Source organism: Elephas maximus, chromosome 19 (genome assembly GCF_024166365.1).
Source record: "Elephas maximus indicus isolate mEleMax1 chromosome 19, mEleMax1 primary haplotype, whole genome shotgun sequence".
Lineage (NCBI taxonomy): Eukaryota > Metazoa > Chordata > Mammalia > Proboscidea > Elephantidae > Elephas > Elephas maximus.
Window position 1 is genome coordinate 15,781,756 of NC_064837.1, and position 21,066 is coordinate 15,802,821.

At 49.9% G+C, this 21,066-nt stretch overlaps 1 protein-coding gene across 4 annotated transcripts in view; it reads left to right on the forward strand.

Annotated features, from left to right (window-relative positions):
- WSCD1 (WSC domain containing 1) overlaps positions 1 to 21,066 on the forward strand; it is a 56,639-nt gene that overhangs the window by 14,922 nt on the left and 20,651 nt on the right. For all 4 annotated transcript variants that reach the window (XM_049859996.1, XM_049859998.1, XM_049859997.1 and 1 more), the window contains exons 3-5: positions 3,792 to 3,906; positions 5,757 to 5,941; positions 11,662 to 11,783. In XM_049859996.1, coding sequence (XP_049715953.1) covers positions 3,792 to 3,906; positions 5,757 to 5,941; positions 11,662 to 11,783 — 422 coding nt within the window. The remainder of the gene's footprint in view (positions 1 to 3,791; positions 3,907 to 5,756; positions 5,942 to 11,661; positions 11,784 to 21,066) is intronic.

The following is a 21,066-nucleotide window of genomic DNA, read 5'->3' on the forward strand; positions in this document are numbered from 1 at the left end:
GGGTCAGCATGTTCTCCTGACTGGTCAGCACCATCCGATGGCCAGCTGGTAACTGGGTGACTGGCCTTGTTTTCCGAATCACTTTTCAGCCATCTTTTCTCTCTTTCCCCAATGTGGCCATTCAGCTAATATTCACTGGTCACCATCCCACCAGGTCCTAGGTTAGAGTATGGGATCAGAGTAATAACTGCTGTTATTTATTCAAACATCTGTGAGGTGCCAAGCATCATTCCTTGTCAGTCTGCATTTAATTGGATCCTCAAAAAGCGTTAGGATGTAAGTAGTATTAAAAACAACAAAAACAAACCAGTCGTCATTGAGTCAACTGTGACTCATGGCTACCCTGTTTGTGTCTGAGTAGAACCATGCTCCATAGGGTTTTCAGTGGCTGATTTTCTGGAAGTAGATCTCCAAGGCTTTCTTCTGAGGGCACCTCTGGGTGGCCCTGAACCTTCAGCCCTTCGGTTACAGCCAAATGCTTAATCGTTTGTGTGGGCTCCATAAATGGTGTTACCACCATTTTAATGACAGAATTGAGTTTCAGGGAGGTAATTTTAAAATGCTTGTTATTAACGGTTATTACTCAGCACTTACTATATGGCAAACCTTGAACTAAACACTTGACATGTGTTATCTTATGGAATTCTCTCGCAACCCCATGGAGTCGGCATTACATCTCCATTTTATAGATGGGGAAGCTGAGGCTCAGAGACGGAAAGCTGCACATCCCAGGTCATAACAGCCAGATAGTGGCAGAGCTGAGGTTTGAACCTAAGTCTGCCTGTTTCCAAAGGTTGTTTCCATCCACTTCCCCAGAAACGTCCCAGTCTCTGCCTTCTAAGGTCTTGAGCCCAGGCACTTTCAGGGCTTTGTGGTTAATTTCCCCATTTACAGTGGTAAATGTTTAACAGCCCCTGCGCTTGTGTTTTGGATGTTTAATTGAAACCAGTAATGGAATTTCTTCTTTGCTGAGTGACACAGCACACATTTCTCAAATATTAGTTTTCTTGTAGTAAGTAGGCAGCTGAAAAGAAAAATTAATTCTTCCTGGCCTGAGTGAAAGCTTTCTGCAACTGTCCATTTGGGTCCCAGTCATCCTGAGACATACATAAAGAGAGAGAGAGAAGCTGGAAGGGGCTTGGGTGTCTGGGCTCAGTCCTCAGTGGTCTCAGGGTTGTTAGCTGCCGTTGAGTCAGCCGCCAATTCGTGGCAACTCTGTGCACAAGGGAAAAAAAACACTGCCGCGTCCCACGCCAGCTCTAGGATGAGTTGCGGATCAGACCGCTGTGATCCATAGGTTTTCACTGGCTGATTTCCAGAAGTAGATAACCAGGCCTTTCTTCCTGGTCTGTCTTAGTTTGGAAGCTCCACCGAAACCTGTTTAGCATCATAGCAACACGCAAGCCTCTACTGACAGATGGTTGGTGGCTGCGCATAAGGTGTATTGACTAGGGGTGGAAGCCAGGCACCCTGTATGGAAGACGAGAATTCTGCCACTGAGGGGTTTAGCACGAGCTTGTTGACTGCCTGCGGGGCGTGGCCACGTGTGTGCTGATGGCCGTCCTGGGATGAAGGTAGCCTCGGGAGGTTCGTGGCCTGGAAGGGGGGCAAGATCCTTTGACAGACACTTGAAGCTTGTCACTCCTCCCTCCTCAGCCCGTGTTCTCTAACCTGAGCATCTCTGGGTCCTTCAGCCATTCTTGTGTGGCAGGGATTACAGTAACTGCCATCTTGGTCACCTCTGTCTTGCTTTCTTAAACTGTGGTCCTGGGAATTGTACACTGGTGTAAAGTCAACAGGACAGTTCCCTCCTTGAAGTTGGGCTCTGTGCTTCTACCCTGGAGTCAGTCCCTGGGTAGTGCAAACCATTAACACGTTAGCCAAACGGTTGGAGGTTTGAGTCTACCTAGAGGCACCTCAGAAGAAAGGCCTGGCGATCTACTTCTGAAAAAAAAAATCAGCTGTTGAAAGCCCTGTGGAGCTGATATCACTAAATTGTACACTTGAAAAATGTCTAATTGACAAGTGTGTTATATATATTATTACAACAACAAAGGAAAGAAAACTGTATGGAGCACAGTTCTCTGATACACGTGGTGTTGCCATGTGTTGGAGTCAACTCAGTGGCAAGTGGTTGCTTGATTGATTGACTTCTGCCCTGACCCCTCAGAGGTCATCACTGTGGTTTTAGGAGCTGTAACACACTGTTGACAAGTAGTTGACGCTGACAGTTTGCTAACCCTGATAAGTCACCGGGGAGGTCACCAGATAGGGTGAAGATGTGGTCCCTGCTCTCAGGGAGCCTTAAGTCATGTTGCAGAGACAGGACACACAGGTTTAAAGATTCTAACACGCTCAGTTAATTATAGAGATGTGGATGGCAAATGAGGTTTTCTTTCTTCAGACACAAGAGCTCTAAGAATCCAGAGGAAGGAGAGAGCAGAGCGGTCTGGGGTGGTCAGGGATCTAAGCCCTCCAGGACAGTAGGAAGCAAAGGGTGGGCATTGATCCCTTTGATGATTGAGGAAACTGAGGCATGGAACATTGAAGTGAGTCAGCCAAGGCCAGGGGCACAATTAAGTGCGGTGTTCATGGACAGAAACATCACTCCCTTCCTTGGGCTCCAGAGGATGGCTGATTGGCAGGCCCGCTCCTCCAAGACACTCAGCAGGTGGCCCCAGAGGTGGTGCTTTGGGCCAGGTTCCTGCCAGGAATACAGACTCCCAGATGGATAGACCAGGCCTTACTCCTCACCGAAATGCTGTTCGGAGCTGGCAGGCTGCTGGGAGGCTTTGGGCGTGTGACTTCCCAGAGACAGCCTCATTTTCTCGAGGCTGCAGTGCACTCCACAGGTGACATTTCAGAGGCACCCAGGAGTGGATACAGATATTCTCGGGAGATGTGCAATGTCTTTATCACAGGTGCCGATCCAGATCTCGGAACAGCTATTGTGGGGGTGCGCTCACAGCTTGGGGACTGTGTGATTGCATGTTTGCAAATTCCCAGTGTGCCATTCTTTCCAAACACTGTGGTGCGTGTGACATTTACATGCTGAATGCATTTGCGTGTGCACGAACGCTCTGATCCTCTCCGGGCCTGTCTGGGAGGCATCTTCTTCCCTCGGGGTGATGGAGCAGGGCTGACACAGGCTCCACCTGACCCCTCAGTGGTGGAGTCAGGCCAGAGCAGGGGTGTGCCAGAGGACCGAGCTAGAAGAGGGCTCCAGAGTCACATGGTCCTATTGTTGGCCACCCAGGGCATCTCACTTAGACCCCTAACAGATCATTGTACAGCTTTTGCTTACCCTTCTCCAGCGGTAGGAGCTAAGTCCCTCCTGGCACAGCCTATTTTTCTTGAAACAGCTCTTCCTCTTTGAAAGATCTTCCTTATATAAGATGATCATCCTTTCCAGCACTAGCTCCTTCCCTGTCCTGGAGTCCAGGAGAGGCAAATCAGCATCCAGCCTTGGTGACTTGGGGGAGATGGAAGGAGGTGGTAGACAGACTGACTCCGGGGTCCTGGCTGGGATGTCCAGGTAGACAGTGGGCCATTAACCAAGCAACCCAAAACCAAGCAAAGGGGCAGGAAATGAACAAGGCAGAGGTGTCCTGGTGCCACGCGGCTCCAGCTGAGTGGAAAATTGCTCTGCAGTTCTCATTTCCGGGGCTTCTCTGCGAGGTGCCTTGGCCAGGAAGGGCTGAGAGGCCTCTGGCTTTTTCTAAGGGCGGGTCCGAGATGAGGACTCTCCCTCCGCCTCCCAGGCTTCCGAGTCTCCGCTGTGCTCCCTACAGGTACATACGTTGGATGCTTCAGTGATGAGGGCGAGGAGAGAACTCTGAAGGGGGCTGTGTTTTATGACCTGAGGAAGATGACCGTCTCCCACTGTCAGGACGCCTGTGCTGAGCGGTAAGTGTGGGGCCCTGGACGGCTGATGCCACTGGGAATGGAGTCAGGATACAGCCCCAGAATGAGGTGGCTCATCAAGATGTTGCCTACCCATTGGCTGTGGTAGAATAATTAAACATCAGTTGACCGGAGTCCAGTCATCTACAACCAACAAAGTTTGTTGATGAGTTGGCATGGGGACCCAGGAGACCTGGGTTCTAATCCAGCTGTGCCAGGGACTCACCATGTGCCTTTAGTGAGTTCTTTTCCTTCCCTGTGCCTCATATGCTTAAAATAAAGGCTTTAACCCAGGTTTCTCTGAAGATATTTCTAGCTCTGTTAGAGAAAGTTTATTTTCTGTCTTGTGTTTGTAGCAAGGTTTGCTTTTTCTACTACTGCCTCTCGTCATGTGCCAGGTAATGGTCTCTCCTCCCAGGTCACTCACAATTCAGGGGGCGGGTAGGGGAAGGAAACAGCATCAGTAAATGGTACTCTTGATTTCTTTCTGTCACACTAGATTCTTTCATGTTTGTTATCTCATGTAATCCTCACTGCCCTCAGCTAGGTAGCAGTTACTTATCCCCATTTTACAGATGGAGGGACTGAGGCTGGAGAAGGAAGGCAGGGTCCCTGCTCACATGTGCTTTACGACTTAAACAAAGCTAAAGCCGAGAGTGAGGCAATCTCAATTTTCTTCTCCTAACTGTTAAGGAAACAGACCCAGAGGTTTTAAGTGTCCTTCAGGGCCTCACAGCTAGTCAGCAGCCAGACAGGGACTAGAAACTTAAGTTTGGCTTTTCAATATGGGCTTTTTTTTTTTTTTTCCATTTATTTATTGTGCTTTAAGTGAAAGTTTACAAATCATATCAGTCTCTCATACAAAAAGGTAGACACACCTCGCAATGTACTCCTACCTGCGCTCCCCCTAATGAGACAGCACACCCCTTCCTCCACCGTGTATTCCCCATGTCTATTATTCCAGCTCCTGTCCCCCTCTGCCTTTTCATCTCACCTCCAGACAGGAGTTGCCCACGTAGTCTCATGTGTCTACCTGAACCAAGAAGCTCACTCCTCACCAGTATCATTATCTTATAGTCCAGTCCAATCTCAATATGGGCTTTTTATACCTAGATCCACTGAGATGGAATTTTGAGAATGTTGGCATCTTTGTATAGTTAAAATCCGTGCCATGCCTTGTAGGTTCTATTTCCAATCTTTCTTTACTTATGCTATTAAAACTGGGCGAACCAGGTAAAGACATGGCTTTGGAGGAAGAGGGCCGTGCAGCAGACTCATTCATAACACAATGGCCGTGGCAGGTGCTTCAGACGAGTGGTGTGCAGGAGCTGGCTTGTGCAGACTCACAAAAGAGCCAACTGTTACATTTACAGAAATGTGATCTGATTGTTAAACCATTGGTGGATTGAAATCAGCTATGATGGGGATATTTGCACCACAGAAATTGGCAAACACTACAAATCAGGGCTCCTCGCTGTCATGCTGGGAACTGGTTAACCAGCACACCACTGCTTTAGACTCATTTAACCTGTAACCATGGATAGCACCTTAGGGGACAAAGCTCAGGGACGACAAGAGGGACCAGTCACAAAGGAAAGACTCTGTTCCCTAGGCTTAGCCAGATGACCCTTAAGACTGGCTGAAGACTGGTCCCTAAGGCTGGCCACATACTGATGTCTGTGGCCTCTGCCTCTTCACCAGAACCAACCTCAGCTTCCCGTCTAGCTCATGTCCTGGGCACAGGCCCAGCTGCCATTTCTGAACCCAGAGTTCCATGCAGTGAGGACTCCCGCCCCACCTCTGGCCTAGGCTCCAGACTGACCTCAGGCCCCACCTTCCCACTGTCCTTGCAGGTCCTACATCTATGCCGGTTTGGAGGCTGGAGCAGAGTGCTACTGTGGGAACCGGCTCCCAGCAGTGAGCGTCAGGCTGGAGGAGTGTAACCACGAGTGCAAGGGGGAGAAGGGCTCAGTGTGTGGGGGCATCAACCGGCTCTCTGTGTACCGCGTGGAGGAGCTGCAGCCAGGCTCCAGGAAGCGTGAGTGTGCCGGCTCTCCTTGAGCTTTGTCCCCTTTACTCTTCCGCCACCTCTGGCTGCTGGTCCAAGCTACCTGGGCAGACCGTGTGCTTTCCCTCCCTATCACGTTCCCTGGATCACTCTTGGCCAGGCTGGGAGTGGAGATAAGGTCCATCAAAGGTTGCTTGAGCTCATGAGTGAGGTATATCTTCCCTCGTCCCCCAGCGTCTTAGTTACCTAGTGGCGTTGTAACACAGATCCCAAGAGTGGGTGGCTTTAAAGAACAGAAATGTATTTTCTCACAGCTCTGGAGACTAAGTGTCCAAATTAGGGCCTCGGCCACGTTGATTCCTTTCTTGTGGGTGGTCCCGGTGTTCCTTGGTTCCTTGGCTTGTAGGTGATCCTTATGTGACATCTTCCTTCCCGCCACGTGTGTGCACATCTCTGTGTGTAATCTGCTCTTATTATAATTCAGAAGTGATTAAATTTAGAACTCAACTCTACTTGGGTAGGAAACCCTGGTGGCGTAGTGGTTAAGTGCTATGGCTGCTAACCAAAGGGTCAGCAGTTCGAATCCACCAGGCGCTCCTTGGAAACTCTGTGAGGCAGTTCTACTTTGTCCTATAGGGTTGCTATGAGTCGGAATCAACTTGACGGCACTGGGTTTGGTTTTTTTTTGGGGCTACTTGGGTGTGATCTAATGAACATAACAAAAGAAATCTCATTTCCAAACAGAATTACCCCCACAGGTATAGGGGTTAGGGTTCCAAGACATATTTTAGGGGAACACAGTTTAATCCATAACAGCCCTGCAGGAGAAAAACTGACCAGGAGGCCGGAAGTCTAGGTGCATATTTTAGACAGAGTACTCTTCTCTAGAGAAGCAAAACAAGTAGAGAGAGATTTATATCAAGGAAATGGCTCAGATGGTTGTAGAGGCTGGAACATCTGAAGTCCATGGGTCAGGCTGGAAGCTTCTCCTGATTCACTAGCCACAGGGGCTGGCGAACCCAAGATCTGCAGCCAGACAGCGGGCTCACAGACTGTGAACACCAACGAATCCCAAGATCGGCAGGCAAGATGGCAAGTAAGCTGCTGGCTGAGGTCCCAAGAGCTAGAGGTCAGAGGAACAGGAGCCAGCTGCAGGATCCAGAGCAGAGCAAAAGCCCCTGAGCCCTGTCTGAAAGTCCACCTATATTGGATGCAGGCCACACCCCCAAGGAAATTCCCCTTCAACTGAATGGCTACTCATAGCAGGTCCCATCATGGAGGTGATCACCTTATATCAAATCTCATCATGGAAGTGATCACAATATCATATGACTGCCAAACTACATCATAACTGCCAAACCACTGAAAATCATAGCCCAGCCAAGTTGACACACAACCTTAATGATCGCTGTGCACCTCAGACATGCTGTGTGGTTTTAGGCAACCTGCTTCTCTGGGTTCCAGTCTCTGTAAACTGCAGAGGCAGACCTAGATTTCTAACAATGTAGCAGACTAAGTAATCCAGAAGTTTCCTAGCTACAAAACACCTAGAAGTGCTGCGTAAATTTTAGCAGACATGGTTTTAAATATAGAGCTGAAATTGCAGGAAAGCAAAATCCCTGGGTCCAGAAATGGAGAGGGAACCAAGGACCCCAGTGCTGAGAATAACAGATGACACCGTGCAGCCCTGGGGCTCAGCAGAGGGAAGTTGCAGGCTTGTTGGCATGGGACTTAGATTTTAATGTCCAAGCAGGACAGGAAAGGAGGCCTTGGGCCTGCCAGGGTAGGGAATTTGATTGAAACCTCTGCATAAAGGTAGGTTTCAATTTCCCTAAGGTATAAATCAGTGAAAATTTAGATTAAAAAAAAAAAAATGCATCCCACTTTGAAGTGTGGCATATGGGGTCTTAAACGCTAACAAGCGGCCATCTAAGATGCATCAATTGGTCTTAACCCACCTGGCTTAAAGGAGAATGAAGAACACCAAGATCACAAGGTAATTATGAGCCCAAGAGACAGAAAGGGACACGTGAACCAGAGTCTGCATCATCCTGAGACCAGAAGAACTAGATGGTACCCAGCCACAACCGATGACTACCCTGACAGGTAGCACAACAGAGAACCCCTGAGGGAGCAGGAGAGCAGTGGGATGCAGACCCCAAATTCTCATAAAAAGACCAGACTTAATGGGCTAACTAAGACTAGAAGAATCCCGGCGGTCATGGTCCCCAAACCTTCTATTGGCCCAGGACAGGAACCAATCCCAAAACCAACTCATCAGACATGGATTGGACTGGACAGTGGGTTGGAGAGAGATGCCGATGAGGAATGAACTTCTTGGATCAGGTGGACACTTGAGACTATGTTGGCATTTCCTGTCTGGAGAGGAGATGGGAGGGTAGAGGGGGTTAGAAACTGGCAAAATGGTCATGAAAGGAGAGACTGGAAGGAGGGAGCGGGCTGACTCATTAGGGGGAGAGCAAGTGGGAGTATGTAGTAAGGTGTGTATAAGTTTATATGTGAGAGACTGACTTGATTTGTAAAGTTTCACTTAAAGCACAATAAAAATTAAAAAAAAAAAATTTGGAAAGAACCAGCTACTTGCTGCAACTATTCTTCTATATCTTAACATCCAGTGGGCATTTTCTATTTGCTAACGAGTTGTAAATGCAAAGAAAAAAAGGTGGAGATTTTATTTTAGGTGTGTTAATATGTACAGTGTCACAAAATATGCCTTATTACATTTCACTGAAAAGAATGTATTTGTAATGGCTCTCTATGCAGTTTATTTCAAGCAAGTAAACTTTGTGTATGTATGAGTGTGTACGTGAATATATGTATAAGTATGTGAAAAAAATATATATATATGTATATACCCCCTCACACCAGTTCAGGGATATGGAAAGAGTATCTGTTCTGATGTAGTCTTTAGGTGGGAAAAAAAAACTTCCTAGAATTTGAGTTTTGGGGTTCAAATTTATACTATCTCTCTGGTCCTGAAAGTTCCAGGAAAAGTTAGCTGTAGGGTACCTGTGGGCACCTGGGAGAGGCAGATGCAAAATATTTCTGTGCCATCAACGCAGGATGTGAAGGGTTCCCGTAGGTAAAATTACACTGAAGGTGAGTTCACCATTCAAAATTACAAAACTCAAGTGGAAATAATCAACCTCGAGGGAGCACAAGTTGATACAATAAATAGTAAGATTGATAGGCTCTCTACCTCCCCTCCCAAGACTTTTAGCTAGAGGAGCTATCAAATAGAGAGTATAGCTGAAGGTGTCCAACTAGGTGGGTCTGAAACTCATGTTTGTCCTCACTGCAGGGAGGTGAGCCCCAGGGCCACTTAATCTAAGTATAAAACGCTCTTTTATAAAATAATGTGTTTGTACACATTTGCACATACTGGAGCTATCCTTTTTCTGGTTAGGAGGGGCCAAGCTAGAAAGGAGTCAGAGTGAGCAGAGAGCCCATCACCCACCTCCACTGGTGAGTGTAGGGCAGCTGATGATAGAGACAGCCTAGAGGCCCACTGACTCAGGGAGACAACTGCCACTGGCTATGGTCCTGGTACCGAGGCTCCAGGAGAGCTGATGGATTAGTCCAAGAAGGGAGCATAGCTCGAGGAGGAGGTGTCAGGTACAAAGGTGAGGCTGCACAAGGGTTCCTGGGACGGCTCTCTTAGCAACAAATGAGTTTGCCAAGCACTATAGCAGCCCAGTCCTGAGATCCATGGATGAGCCCCAAGTCCAACACTGACTACAGTGTATCGCTGGGATCAGAGCAACAGGGAGAGGGATTCAGTGCTCAGCCCCAGCCAACTGGTGCTGGGAAGGGGATGAGGCTCCTGAGCTGCTTCTTGCATCAGCCAGGTTGTGTCTGGGAACCAGAGGGTACAGATAGGGGAATGGGGACAGGGTGGTGACACTGATAGCAACTCTTTAGCTTGAGAATTAATTAAGGACTGATTCATTCAACAGATATTCATTGACACCTACTCTGAGGGTGGCCCTGTCCTGGGCACAGGGGTTTCCTGATACATGGACACAGTCCTGTCCTTGAAGAGCCTACCTGTCACCAGGGCATCCAAATGGGCGTCCTGAGGACCAAGCTGCTCCACGCTGGCTTCTTGGATCTTCTCTTTTTCTGGGTTCAAACAGCATTAGTCACCCGTGACCCTCTCTCTACCCTCAGCAGGGGCAGGCCTGAGTGTAGGCATGGGCTGCCCTGCCAGCCCCAGCTGCCTGCTTCGTCATTAATTTTTGGAGAAGTCCTTTGTGCTTCAAGATGCCCATTAGTTAAGGAAGAGATAATGCAGTCAGTTCAAGCCAGCCCCAGATCTTGAGTCAGCTAGACTTGGTGTCAAGGTCATTATTGAAAACATGGGGCAGGCCATGGAGCACTGTGCAGTTGACCTGTGCTTTCCCACTCCCTTCTCAACGGGATGAACTGAAAGGACCTCAAGAAGTGCCTAGGTGATCCCCCATCTTAAATTGTAACTCTTACTCACAAGGAGCGTTCAAAGGCATGAGAGCCATGATCATGCTCCCTTGTCAGGGGATACCCCTGAGCAATTTATTAATGCCTTCACTTGGAGGAGTCCTTCCCTACATGGCCCCTGGATTCCCACCTGGGAAGTGAGGAAGAGTGCTGTGGAGTGGACTGTACTAGGTCACAGCCTGTTCCCAGATGGTCACATCAGTGAAGCTGAGAGGCTGCTGCTGCCACCACCTGTAGCCACTCAAGCGTTTTTAACATGTTACAGTTCATGCAATGCCTTCATGTGCATCGTCTCATTTAATTCATTCATTTAATAAGCCTTACCGAGCACTTGTGGTCACTGGGGGTTCAGTAGTATGATTCTCAACCTCCACGCGGGAGACCTAAGTTCCATTCCCAGCCAGTGTACCTCACACGCAGCCACACCACCCATCTGTCAGTGGAGGCTTGTATGTTGCGATGACGCTAAACAGGGTTCAGCGGAGCTTCCATACCAAGATAAAGTAGGAAGAAAGGCCCACGATCTGCCACCAAAAATCAGCCAGTGAAGAGTCTGTGGATCACAATAATCTGATCCGCAACCAATCATGGAGTTGGCAGCCTCTTGTTCCATCGTGCGTGGGGTTACTATGGGCCAGGGCCTGACTTGAGGGCAGTGGCCAGCAACAACATTGAGCACCTGCTACGTGTCAGGGTCGGGGCTGGGCGTGGGGACACAGGTGATCTGATATAGCCCCCTCTCCAGGATCTCTGCTCTGGATGCCTTGTGGTCCCTTGCTGAACACCCTGAGCTCTGGGACTCACTGGGTGGCTGACCACTCTGCTTTTCCCATGTCTTGCCTGACTGGCCCTCCCCTGGCCACTGAGCCTGTCTCTTCAAGTCTGGCCACTCTAGTGGAGCTGGCTGAGAAGCCCAGGGCATCTAGGTGTTTTGCTCTTTTGGGGCCCAGTCATGCAATACAATGGGAAGGATTTTATGAGCCCAGCACTAGTGATCACCTCAGGGCTTCACACCAAGAGCTAGGGTAGAAACATGCTTGTGAGGAGACATAGGCTGGTCAAGGGATGGCAAATGGGTACACATTACTCCTCAAAACAACTCAGCAGAGATGTCTGAGTCTATGCCATGCCCAAAGTTACATGGCTAGTCACTGGCAGTGCCTGGACTTGAACCCAGGCTTTTAGGACCCGTTGATAGACATCGACAACGGTTGGTACCATTTCTCACCAGACACCCATTTCCTTTCCTACAGGGAGGACCGTCATGTATCGCGGGTGCTTCCGACTACCAGAGAATGTCACACACGCCTTCCCTGACTCCCTGATACAGGCCAATGTGACTGTGGACACGTGCGCGGGCTTCTGTTCCCAGAAAGTAAGACCCTTTTCTGTAGCAACCCCACATGTGCAGTGTCCCCAGGGAGGGAGCAGATGCCCGGGCCGGGCTGCATGTGCCCGATCTCAAGTCTAGGGGCCTGGGGAGGGCGGCCAGCCATGCATCGGACATCATTAGGGTGGGTGCTGGGTTGGGGGGACCCTGCAGCTGACATCGGTGCTTTGAGACTGGGCGAGGAATTGTCAGAGAAAGTTGCAAAGCTGGAAGGGTGGTGCCTTTCCCAATGTGTGTTCTTGGCACAAGTGTCAGATGTTAAATTGACTTGGTTTGGAAGCAAGAAGATGCTGGCTCGGGCCTTGGGGAGAGCTGATGGATTTTTTGCTCTTTGCTAGAGAGCACTGGGCCGTGAAGCTGACGAGAGGGACTGTGTTGTACATGTGCACTTGGGATGCAGCCTGGGCTGACAAGTGGAGTGGGACTCTGTACAAGGGCCGGGTGGGACCCCAGAGGCCACTGTCCCTGGGTTACATGCCACCTCCAGGGTAGGTGAGACTGGCCAAGGCCAGATAGGGCATGCAAAGGGCAGGCCCCAGAGTGTGGGAAGTAAGGCCAGGAGACCCAGCAGGCAGTGTCCAAAGAGCATTGAGACCTTGGGCTGGCGTCCAGATTGGTGTGGATGCTGTGGCTTTAGAAATGGCCCGAGGTGGCAGTTGGCTGGGGTTAGGGGCTGGATCTGGTGTGCTGGGGTTCAGTAGCTGTCCTCTGACAGCGCTGTGGTACTTGGCAGCATAAAAGAATAGGGCTCAGAAGAGAAGATAGCCTTGGCGATGGTAATGGCCCTGTTTCCCTAAACAGAGTCACGTTCATAGGTACAAGGGCTAGGACTTCAGCATATTTAGTCCATTACATTTGCCTTTCTAATTTCAAAGCTGCCCTTGTGGAGTCTATTTAGGCCTGTTTCAGGATTGGAAGCCCGTTATTTTCCCTGGTGCCAGGTATCAGCAACCGTGGGCACCGTTTCTCGCCAGAAATCCGTTTCTTTTCCTGATGATGAAAACCAACGATAGCTAATATTTATTGACCCTATATTACGTGCCAGGTACTAAGCACTTTATATGAGTTAACTCATTGCCTCCTCACAGCAACCCTGTGGGAGAGGCACTACTCTAATCTACATCTTACAGGGAGGGAAACTAAGGCAGTGAGAGGCAGCCTGTCTGCCTGAAGTCCCACAGCCAGTAAGTGGCGGAGCTGGAGTTTGAACTCAGTCTAGCTCCACAGGCTGTTGGTGGTGTGGAGGGTGGAGGGGGTGGGCTTCAGTGAAAGGAGAAATGGTTGGACGTAAATGACAGCACCCCTCGCTGTCCACCCCCTCCACCTGGAGTCCGCCCCCCACTTCCCTCAGTGGGTGGGTGGAGCACAGAGCCTTCTGTGTGCGCTTTGCTCTGCACAAATGCATCCTTTGAAGTGGCTCTCCTGCATCACCAGCATTTCCGAAGCCACTGCCAAGGATGTCTTGGGTGTCAGGGCTTGCAGGACACAATGCAGCAAGCTGAGGGGCAGCTTTATTGTTTGGCAGACCATCTGGCCTGCAGACCCCTTTGTCCTCTCACCCTCTTGGTGGGAGCAGAGCTGGAGGTAGGGGCAGCACCAACACCGGCTCAGCCACCAGCCCTACTGGCACCTGTACGGAAACGAGCCGACCTTCTCAGGGCCTCTCCTCACACCTGCCACTCAAAGCAGCGCTCTCTGCAAAGACCCCCATCGGAATGAAAGGAACCCAGATGGTTCCACCCTGCCCAAGGCTGGCCTCCCTCAGGGTCACTAAACACAGAGGTGTCCTCCCATGGGGTGGATGCTGCTGGAGGCCCTCCCCACAGCTGTCTGCTCCAGCTCTCTCAGCAGCACCGGGATGGGCTGATCCTGGCTTGCTACAAGAAGCCCTGGAGGTTCCCACAAGTGAGAGCTTCCGCATGGAGGCACAGCGTGCCCGGCATTATAGCTCAGCTGTTGACACCATGTCCCACATTTCCGACGCTCTGCTGCCTCTTGGGGTGACAGCCAGGGAGGAGGAGAAGTAAGCCTAGAGGAGAGAGGCTGAGAGATGAGGCGGAACAAGGACAGGAACGTTAGCCAGTACAGCTGTGTGCCCTGTACTTGTTTTAATTCCTGATAGGTAGTATGTTCCCCTGGAACAAAATAAAAAGATAGCTGTCTTAGTTTCCTAGTGCTCCACTAACAAATACCACAAGCTGGTGGCATTAACCATCAGAAATTTATTTTCTCACGGTCTTAAACCCCTTGCTGTCGAGTTGATTCTGAATCATAACGACCCCTATAGGACAGAGTAGATCTGCTCCATAGGGTTTCCAAGGAGCAGCTGGTGGATTCAAACTGCCGCCTTTTGGTTAGCAGCTGAGCTCTTAACCACCGTGCCACCAGAGCTCCTTCTCATGGTCCAGGAGGCTAAAAATCCAAATTCAGGGCACCAGCTCTAGGGGAAGGCTCTCTCTTCCCTCTGGGTGAAAATCCTTGTCTCAGCTCCTGTTACTGGGACCCTGGGGGACCTTCCTGTGACTTCAGTCCTTCTCCATTTGTGCTTGCTTGCTTCTGAGCCCCATCCGCTCTTTTACATCTTAAAAGTGATTGGCTTAAGACACACCCTCCACTGATAATGATGTCATTAACATAAAGAATCCCTGTTCCCAAATGGGGTTACACCCATAGGTATAAGGGTGAGGATTTACAACACGTAATTCTGGGCCGGGGTACACGATTCAGCCCATAACAGTAGCCAGGGGTTTGAAGGGAAGAGTCTTCCTCTCACCCCGGTGTCTCATCTGCCCCATTTCCTTCCTCGGAGGCCTCCGAGGGTCCTGGCCGCTCATGCCCACTTCGAGAAAGGTTCTATGAATATTCAAATGCCTGCATTGATGCCGCTGCTCCTTACAGACACACAGACACGGTGTTTTGTACCTTGCATATTTTTTATATAATTTTATTGTGGTAAGATCTGCATCGCACAAAATTTGCCGTTTTAGCCATTGTTAAGTGTACAATTCAGTGGCGTTAATTACGGTTATCATGTTGTGCCACCTTCACCTCTTTGTTTCCAGACGTTTTTCAGCACCCCAGACAGATACTCAGTACCCCGTTTTCCCAGCCCCTGGTAGCCTTTAATAAACTTTGGTCTCTCTGCATTTACCTGTCCCAGATACGACATGCAGGTGGAATCATACACAGTTTATCCTTTTGGGTCTGGCTTATTTCACTCAGCATACTGTTTTTAGGTATCTCCCATGTTGTAGCATGTACCGGAACTTTATTTCTCTTTTGTGGCGGCGTCATATCCCATTGTACACGTGTACCACATTTTGTTTAGCCGTTCATCTGCTGAGGGACACTTGGGTTGTGTCCACCATTTGGCTACTGTGAATACTGGTGCTGTAAACACTGGCGTATGAGTATCTGCTGGGGTCTGTGTTTTGGGTCCATTTGGGTATGTGCCTAAGAGTGGGATCGCTGGGTCATAAGGTAATTCCGTGTTTAGCTTTTTGAAGAACCTAAACCTTGCTTTTTTTTTTTTTAACTGGGCAATCTGTCATAGAGATTGTTTCAAAGCAGGACAAGAAGAGCTTTCTCGTTCTTTTTGACGGCTGCCTAGTATTCCAGCATATGGATGTCCCGTCATTTACTCGGAGTCCCTGGGTGATGCAGACGGTTAATGAACTAGGCTGCTAATTGAAAGGTTGGAGGTTTCAGTCCACCCAGGGCACCTCAGAAGAAAGGCCTGGCAATCTACGTCTGCAAAGTCAGCCACTGCAGATGCTGCGGAGCTCGGTTTTACCCCGGTACACGTGAGGTCGCCGTGAGTCAGGGGCGACTCCGCGGCAGCTGGCGTGGAGTGTGTATTATTTATTTAACAAACCCCCACTGTTAAGCATTTGGGTTGTTTTCCCAATCTTTTGCTCTTCCGAACAACAATGCAGGGATATCCTTGTGCGTAAGTTGTTTTGCAGGAGTGGGTTTGTAAGATAAAAATCCCAAGGAAATGCTGGGTCAGAGAATGTGTGTCTTTGTTATTTTTTGGTAAGTGTTGCCAAATCGCCCTTGGCAAAGGTTGTACCAATTTACACCCCACTAGGGGTGTGCGAAAGAGTTGTTCCCCATAGGAGGAGGGGCACTTTTTTGAGGGAATGACCCTTTTTAGGGGGAGGGTGGCTTGAAAGCAGCAGCCTAGGTTGATGCCCCAGGGTTCTAGTGGTACCCCCTTTTGGTCAGCACATTAGGACTCGGCAAATTCTGCCTTGTAGTAGTTGTTGTTGCTGTAAGCTGCCCTCAGGTAGGCCCCGACTCATGGGGTCCCCATGCACCACAGAACAAAATGCTGCCTGGTCCTGCGCCCTCCCCATGACTGGTTGCGGATCAGACCATTGCAACCCGTAGGGTTTTCATTGTCTGATTTTCAGAAGTAGGTCTCCAGGCCTTTCTTCCTAGTCCGTCCTCAGCCTAGACGCTCCGCTGAACCCTTTTCAGCATCATAGGAACATGCAGGCCTTTACAGACAGATGGCTGATGGCTGTGCGTAAAGTACATTGGCCAGGAATCGAACCAGGGTCTCATGCGTGGAAGGCAAGAATTCTGCCTCTGAACCAACAATGGCCTCACCTTGTAGTTATGGACACAGAATTTAAAGATTAAAACTGTTTGATTTCTTGTTATCACCCTTCGTTGATACTTATTGACACAAGCCCAGTTTGCTACAATGTCGCATCAGAGGACATGCCATGAGACCTGCAAGCTCTTGGTACCCGATGCTATTTTGCACCTTAGCACCTTGTGTGGGTCCCTCCCTGTGTGTTTCAAGGACAGGTTCCCAGCTCCTGCTTTGGTTAGTGCTGCTGTGAATTACTGGGGTCAGAACAATTTGGACAGGGCACCAGGGTTCTTAGAAATGGCCTTTGCCCTCAGCACGCACAGGCATTTTAATCTGTGCTGGCAGCTTCCCTCATATTCCGGCCTCCCCTGGGTTGTTGGATGGAGCTGGAAGGGTGGGTGTTTCCTCAAGTCCCATTGTTCCCATCCGCAGCCTTCTGCAGCTGTGAGGGGCAGAGTCATCATTTCCAGCTTGGAAGTGGAAATCAGGTCTTGGCAGAGCACATTTAGTGGGATTTGGCAAAACCCATATGCAGACAGGGTGGGTGACGCCATCTGCTGGGTGCCAGCAGATCCCAGCCCCCACTCAGAAGGTGGAGCTTCCAGGTGGGGAGGGGCTGAGACAGGAGCCTAAGTGACTCTAACACTTGAGAGTAAGGTCAGTGCAGAAGGGGCTGAAGGAAGCCTGGTGGGAGGCTTAGGAAGAAGGAGGACCACGACTTTTTGGAGGAATCGGAGCTGGAGGATGTGGCGCTGTGTGGGCAGGCAGATGGGGGCTTTGGGGAGTGTGTGGCAAGAGGAGGCAACTGCTGAGTGGAAACAAGGTGGCAGGAAAGCAGCCCAGCTCGCCTAGAGCAAAGGGTTCTATGGAGTGGTGGGAATGCTAGGGTTGGGACAAATCACGGAGGGCCTTGGATGCCTGCTCAAAGTTCAGACTTCTTTTCAGTGAGTAAGTGGGAGCTCCTGATGGTGTGGCAGCGACGGAGTGGTGGGACCAGCACGGTACTTGGTACCTATCGGCAGGATGTTCTGGAGCAGGGAGAGGATGAGCTGGTAAAGGAGGGAGCAGGTCTGAGAGATGCTACAGGGGCAAGATCCATGGAAGAGCATGTGAGGGCTCAAAGGAAGGAGACATGGGAAACCCCCAGGAGGACCGTCAGCATGGAGGACCCTGGGGCATGGAGAACAGGCAGACCTGGTGAGTGGTCCAGGGAGAGGCTCACTATGGACCCCTTTGGGACACAACGTCAGAAAGCCATCCTCAGGGTCATCTTCAGAGATGCCACAGTTGCAAGAAAGCCAACCTGAGACCTGGCTTTAGAGTTAGGGATTCCAGGTAGGGCAGGAACGATGCCTCGATGTCATTCCATCCAAGTAAAAACACCGTCTGCTTAGCAGAGTGAGCTTTTGGTTCACAGACCGTTCTCCATCGATTCTCTGTGTCCAGTCCTGTGGGTGTTGGAGTAACTTTAGCGTAAACCCTCTGACTGTCAGCTCTCAGATCTGTAGGTTCCTAGTGGGGACTTTGCGGGATTCTGACGTCCCCCTAGAGCGGGATTTCTCAAGCTCAGCACTATTAATAGATGAGGTAATTATTTGTTATACGTTCTGTTTTTACATTGTAGGACCTTTAGCAGCACCCCTGGCCTCTACCCACTAGATGTCATATTTTGTTGTGACAACCAAAAATGTCTCTAGTCCTTGCCAAATGTCCCCTGGAGGGCAGAACTGCCCCTGTTTGAGAACCACTGCCCTAGAGGGCCTCCTTGAATGTGGCAGCTCTGTCTTGTCCAGGCGTGGCCCCTTCCCCATGGGTCAGAATCCTGATGGGTGGTCATCTTTGCCTGCTATTGGATGAGGATGAAAAAGCAAATTCTTCCTCCCGTGTTGAGGTCTGGTGGGTACAGGATCAGCTTGGTCATCTGACCAGGCCTGCGGAGCCCAGGGACCTATTCGAAGGAAATGGTGTTCGATACTCCCTCTTGACCATTGAGGGTGGGTGAGAGAGGTGAACTTGGCATGTCTGGCTATGCGTTCCCCTTCAGAACTGCCAAACACTTCCTCTCTGAAGGGCCAGTGGCATGGAGGCTGCAGGGCGGTCCCAGTGGCAACTGAATCCCATCGTAATTTGGCTGAAAGCAGGCTCAAATGTCCTGTGATAGGGGAATGGTTAAATTATGCCTCGGCCCTACAGTGGACTATGATATAGCTGTTGAAAATGTTTTCAGAATCTTTTATGATGGCAAATGCTCACAGTAGAATGTCAAATGGGGCAGAGCTAAACCTGGGGTGGGGGCCCTGGCTTTAATTAGGGCTGACTGGGCCGTGGTTCCTGGGGCAGCAGATGTGAGAGGTGGGGCTGGAAGGCAGGAAAAGAGGGGAGCCCTCCCTGTAGCACCCCCACTTCTGAGTACCATCTGAGGTTTATTTGTGGCCCCGATAAAAATCTCGACTGTTTTTTTGCTAGTTAGTTAAAATAGATTTGGGGAGCTCCAAGAGTAGTTTGACAGGGAAATAACATTTGGGGCAATATCAGCATCTTAATTATCTGACTCCCTGCCAGCAAGAGGGACCTGACCAATATAATGCATTTTTAAAACCCAGCGAAATGACCTGCTCTCATTTTCCGCGATCATACTGGAGATGGAAGGAAACCTGCTCTTTCTCAGAAGCCCCCAAGATCCTCTGCCTTCGCCATTTAGATGGAAGGTCAGAAAGAGCAGAGCCCAAACTTAGCTATTTGCACTGCTACCAATTCGGATCTGGGATAATTAACTTTGAAGCCAGGTATCTGTGCACCAGTAGATAGACCGTTTGTGGGAGCGCGCCTTCCCGGAATGGGACCGCAGAGCAAAATCTAACACCATCTGCAAATAGGTTACTAATGTGTGAAGCTTCACCAGTTACAGTGGCATGTGATCGGAGGTTTGTGCTCCCAGAATCTGTTGGTTCTATTGACAAAGGAATCAGAGGGAGAGGATGAAGGAGAAAGGCAAGTGTTTTACCCTCCTCCTTGCCCTCTTCGAGCCTCTTGCCAGTGTCTGTGTTCTTCATTCAGAATGTTAATCACCTGGACGGTCTCCCATTGACATTTCTTCTAAGGTGGTTTCTTCCTTTGGCCATTTAATGGTAGCCTTAATCCTCTACTTTTGAAACGGAAAGACCTGTATTAATGTGGAGCCTGTGTGTTCACTGCTGGGCAACTCTTGATAAATACCCTGGGATCCCAAGAGCGATGGGCTCCTTGTCTACATGGGGCAAGCAATTTCACACCTTTGTCAAAGGTTAGGACTGTCAGAGTCTGGGTTTTGTGCTGGTTCAGTGGTGGAATTCTCACCTTCCAGGCCAGAGACCCAGGTCACAGGGAAATATGGCTCTTGGTCACAGTAGCATTCATTCATTATGACATTTGCCTGGAAGTGAAAGTCTGCCCCTTCACCCCAGCCCTGCAGCGACCTTTGTGGACATCCCCTTTCCCTGTTGTATCTTTAATTCCAGACCTGGCCTCAAAGTGAAGGGAACCGCCCTAGAGGCAGGAAACTACTCGGAGCTAAACTCCATCCTGTTTGCCCAGAAAAAAAAAAAAATCCGTTGCATTCATGTGTTTGCCTCCAAGGAGTGGAGTGTGATGGTGTGGTAGAGGCTTGACTGGCAGTCTAGGAGGCTGGCTTCTGATCCCATTGGCCCTGATGGCCTGGAGATGTTGGGCTTGCCTATGAACCTCAGTTTCCCCTTCTGTGATCTCTGAAATCTCTAATTCTGTGTACTCCTGGAGACCCTGAGGAGGTGCTCAAGGAAGAATTGAGATGGAGTAGGTGAGGCCCAGAGGGTCCGATTGTTGGAGAGGCCTTGCTTCTTGCCTGTTGGAATGTCCATCTGTGACGCCAGCCACAAACCAAGCCTTTGTATGTGAACCCCACCACCCACAGAGCCCTGCCCTTGCAAAACTGACTTGGCTTCAGGCCCAATGCCCACCCAGACCTCAGGCCCAGCCCCAGCCCTAGGCACATGTTGAGACCTTGCCCAGCCCCTGCCTGAGCCCCAACCCTGGACACCCAGGCTCAGGCTGGATGTAGGACCAGGCTGCAATATCCACTCTGTCCTCAGAAGCAGGCTGAGCCAGCTCCCTCTTTAACACTAATGTCTTCGTTGAAACAATTCAGCATCTGTGTTCTCACTTTCTCTTTCTGCCTTGCTTTCTCCCAGCCTTTTCTCTGTCTTGCTCTCTGCTCTTTCTCACCAAAGCTGGAGGGGGTGGGGTAGTAAGGAGCGGGTGAGTTGGCAGAGAGATAAGATTCCTCAGTATTTAATTTTTATGGAAATCATGTCCTAGACATCCCCAAGGGGCCGAAAATTGTTCTGTGTTTTCAGAATCTGGTGATGTTGCCGAAATGGTTATGTTGTGAATAAAACCACATTACTGTCTGCAATTCTCCCGTTGTCCTGCAAACACCCGGAAACTTGACAGTTTAATCCACTCAAGGAAACAAAAAGATTCGGGTCAGTGGTGGGGGCAGCCTGCTCCCCCAGCCCAGTGATACAGATTGTAAGTCATCCGCGTCACAGTACTGTGATGGCTGGGGAGGGAGACAGAGCCAGCGTGTCTTGTTGGTGAAATGTTCTTCCTCTGGACAGGAACCCTGGGCCAGCAGAGCCCCCCTGGGGC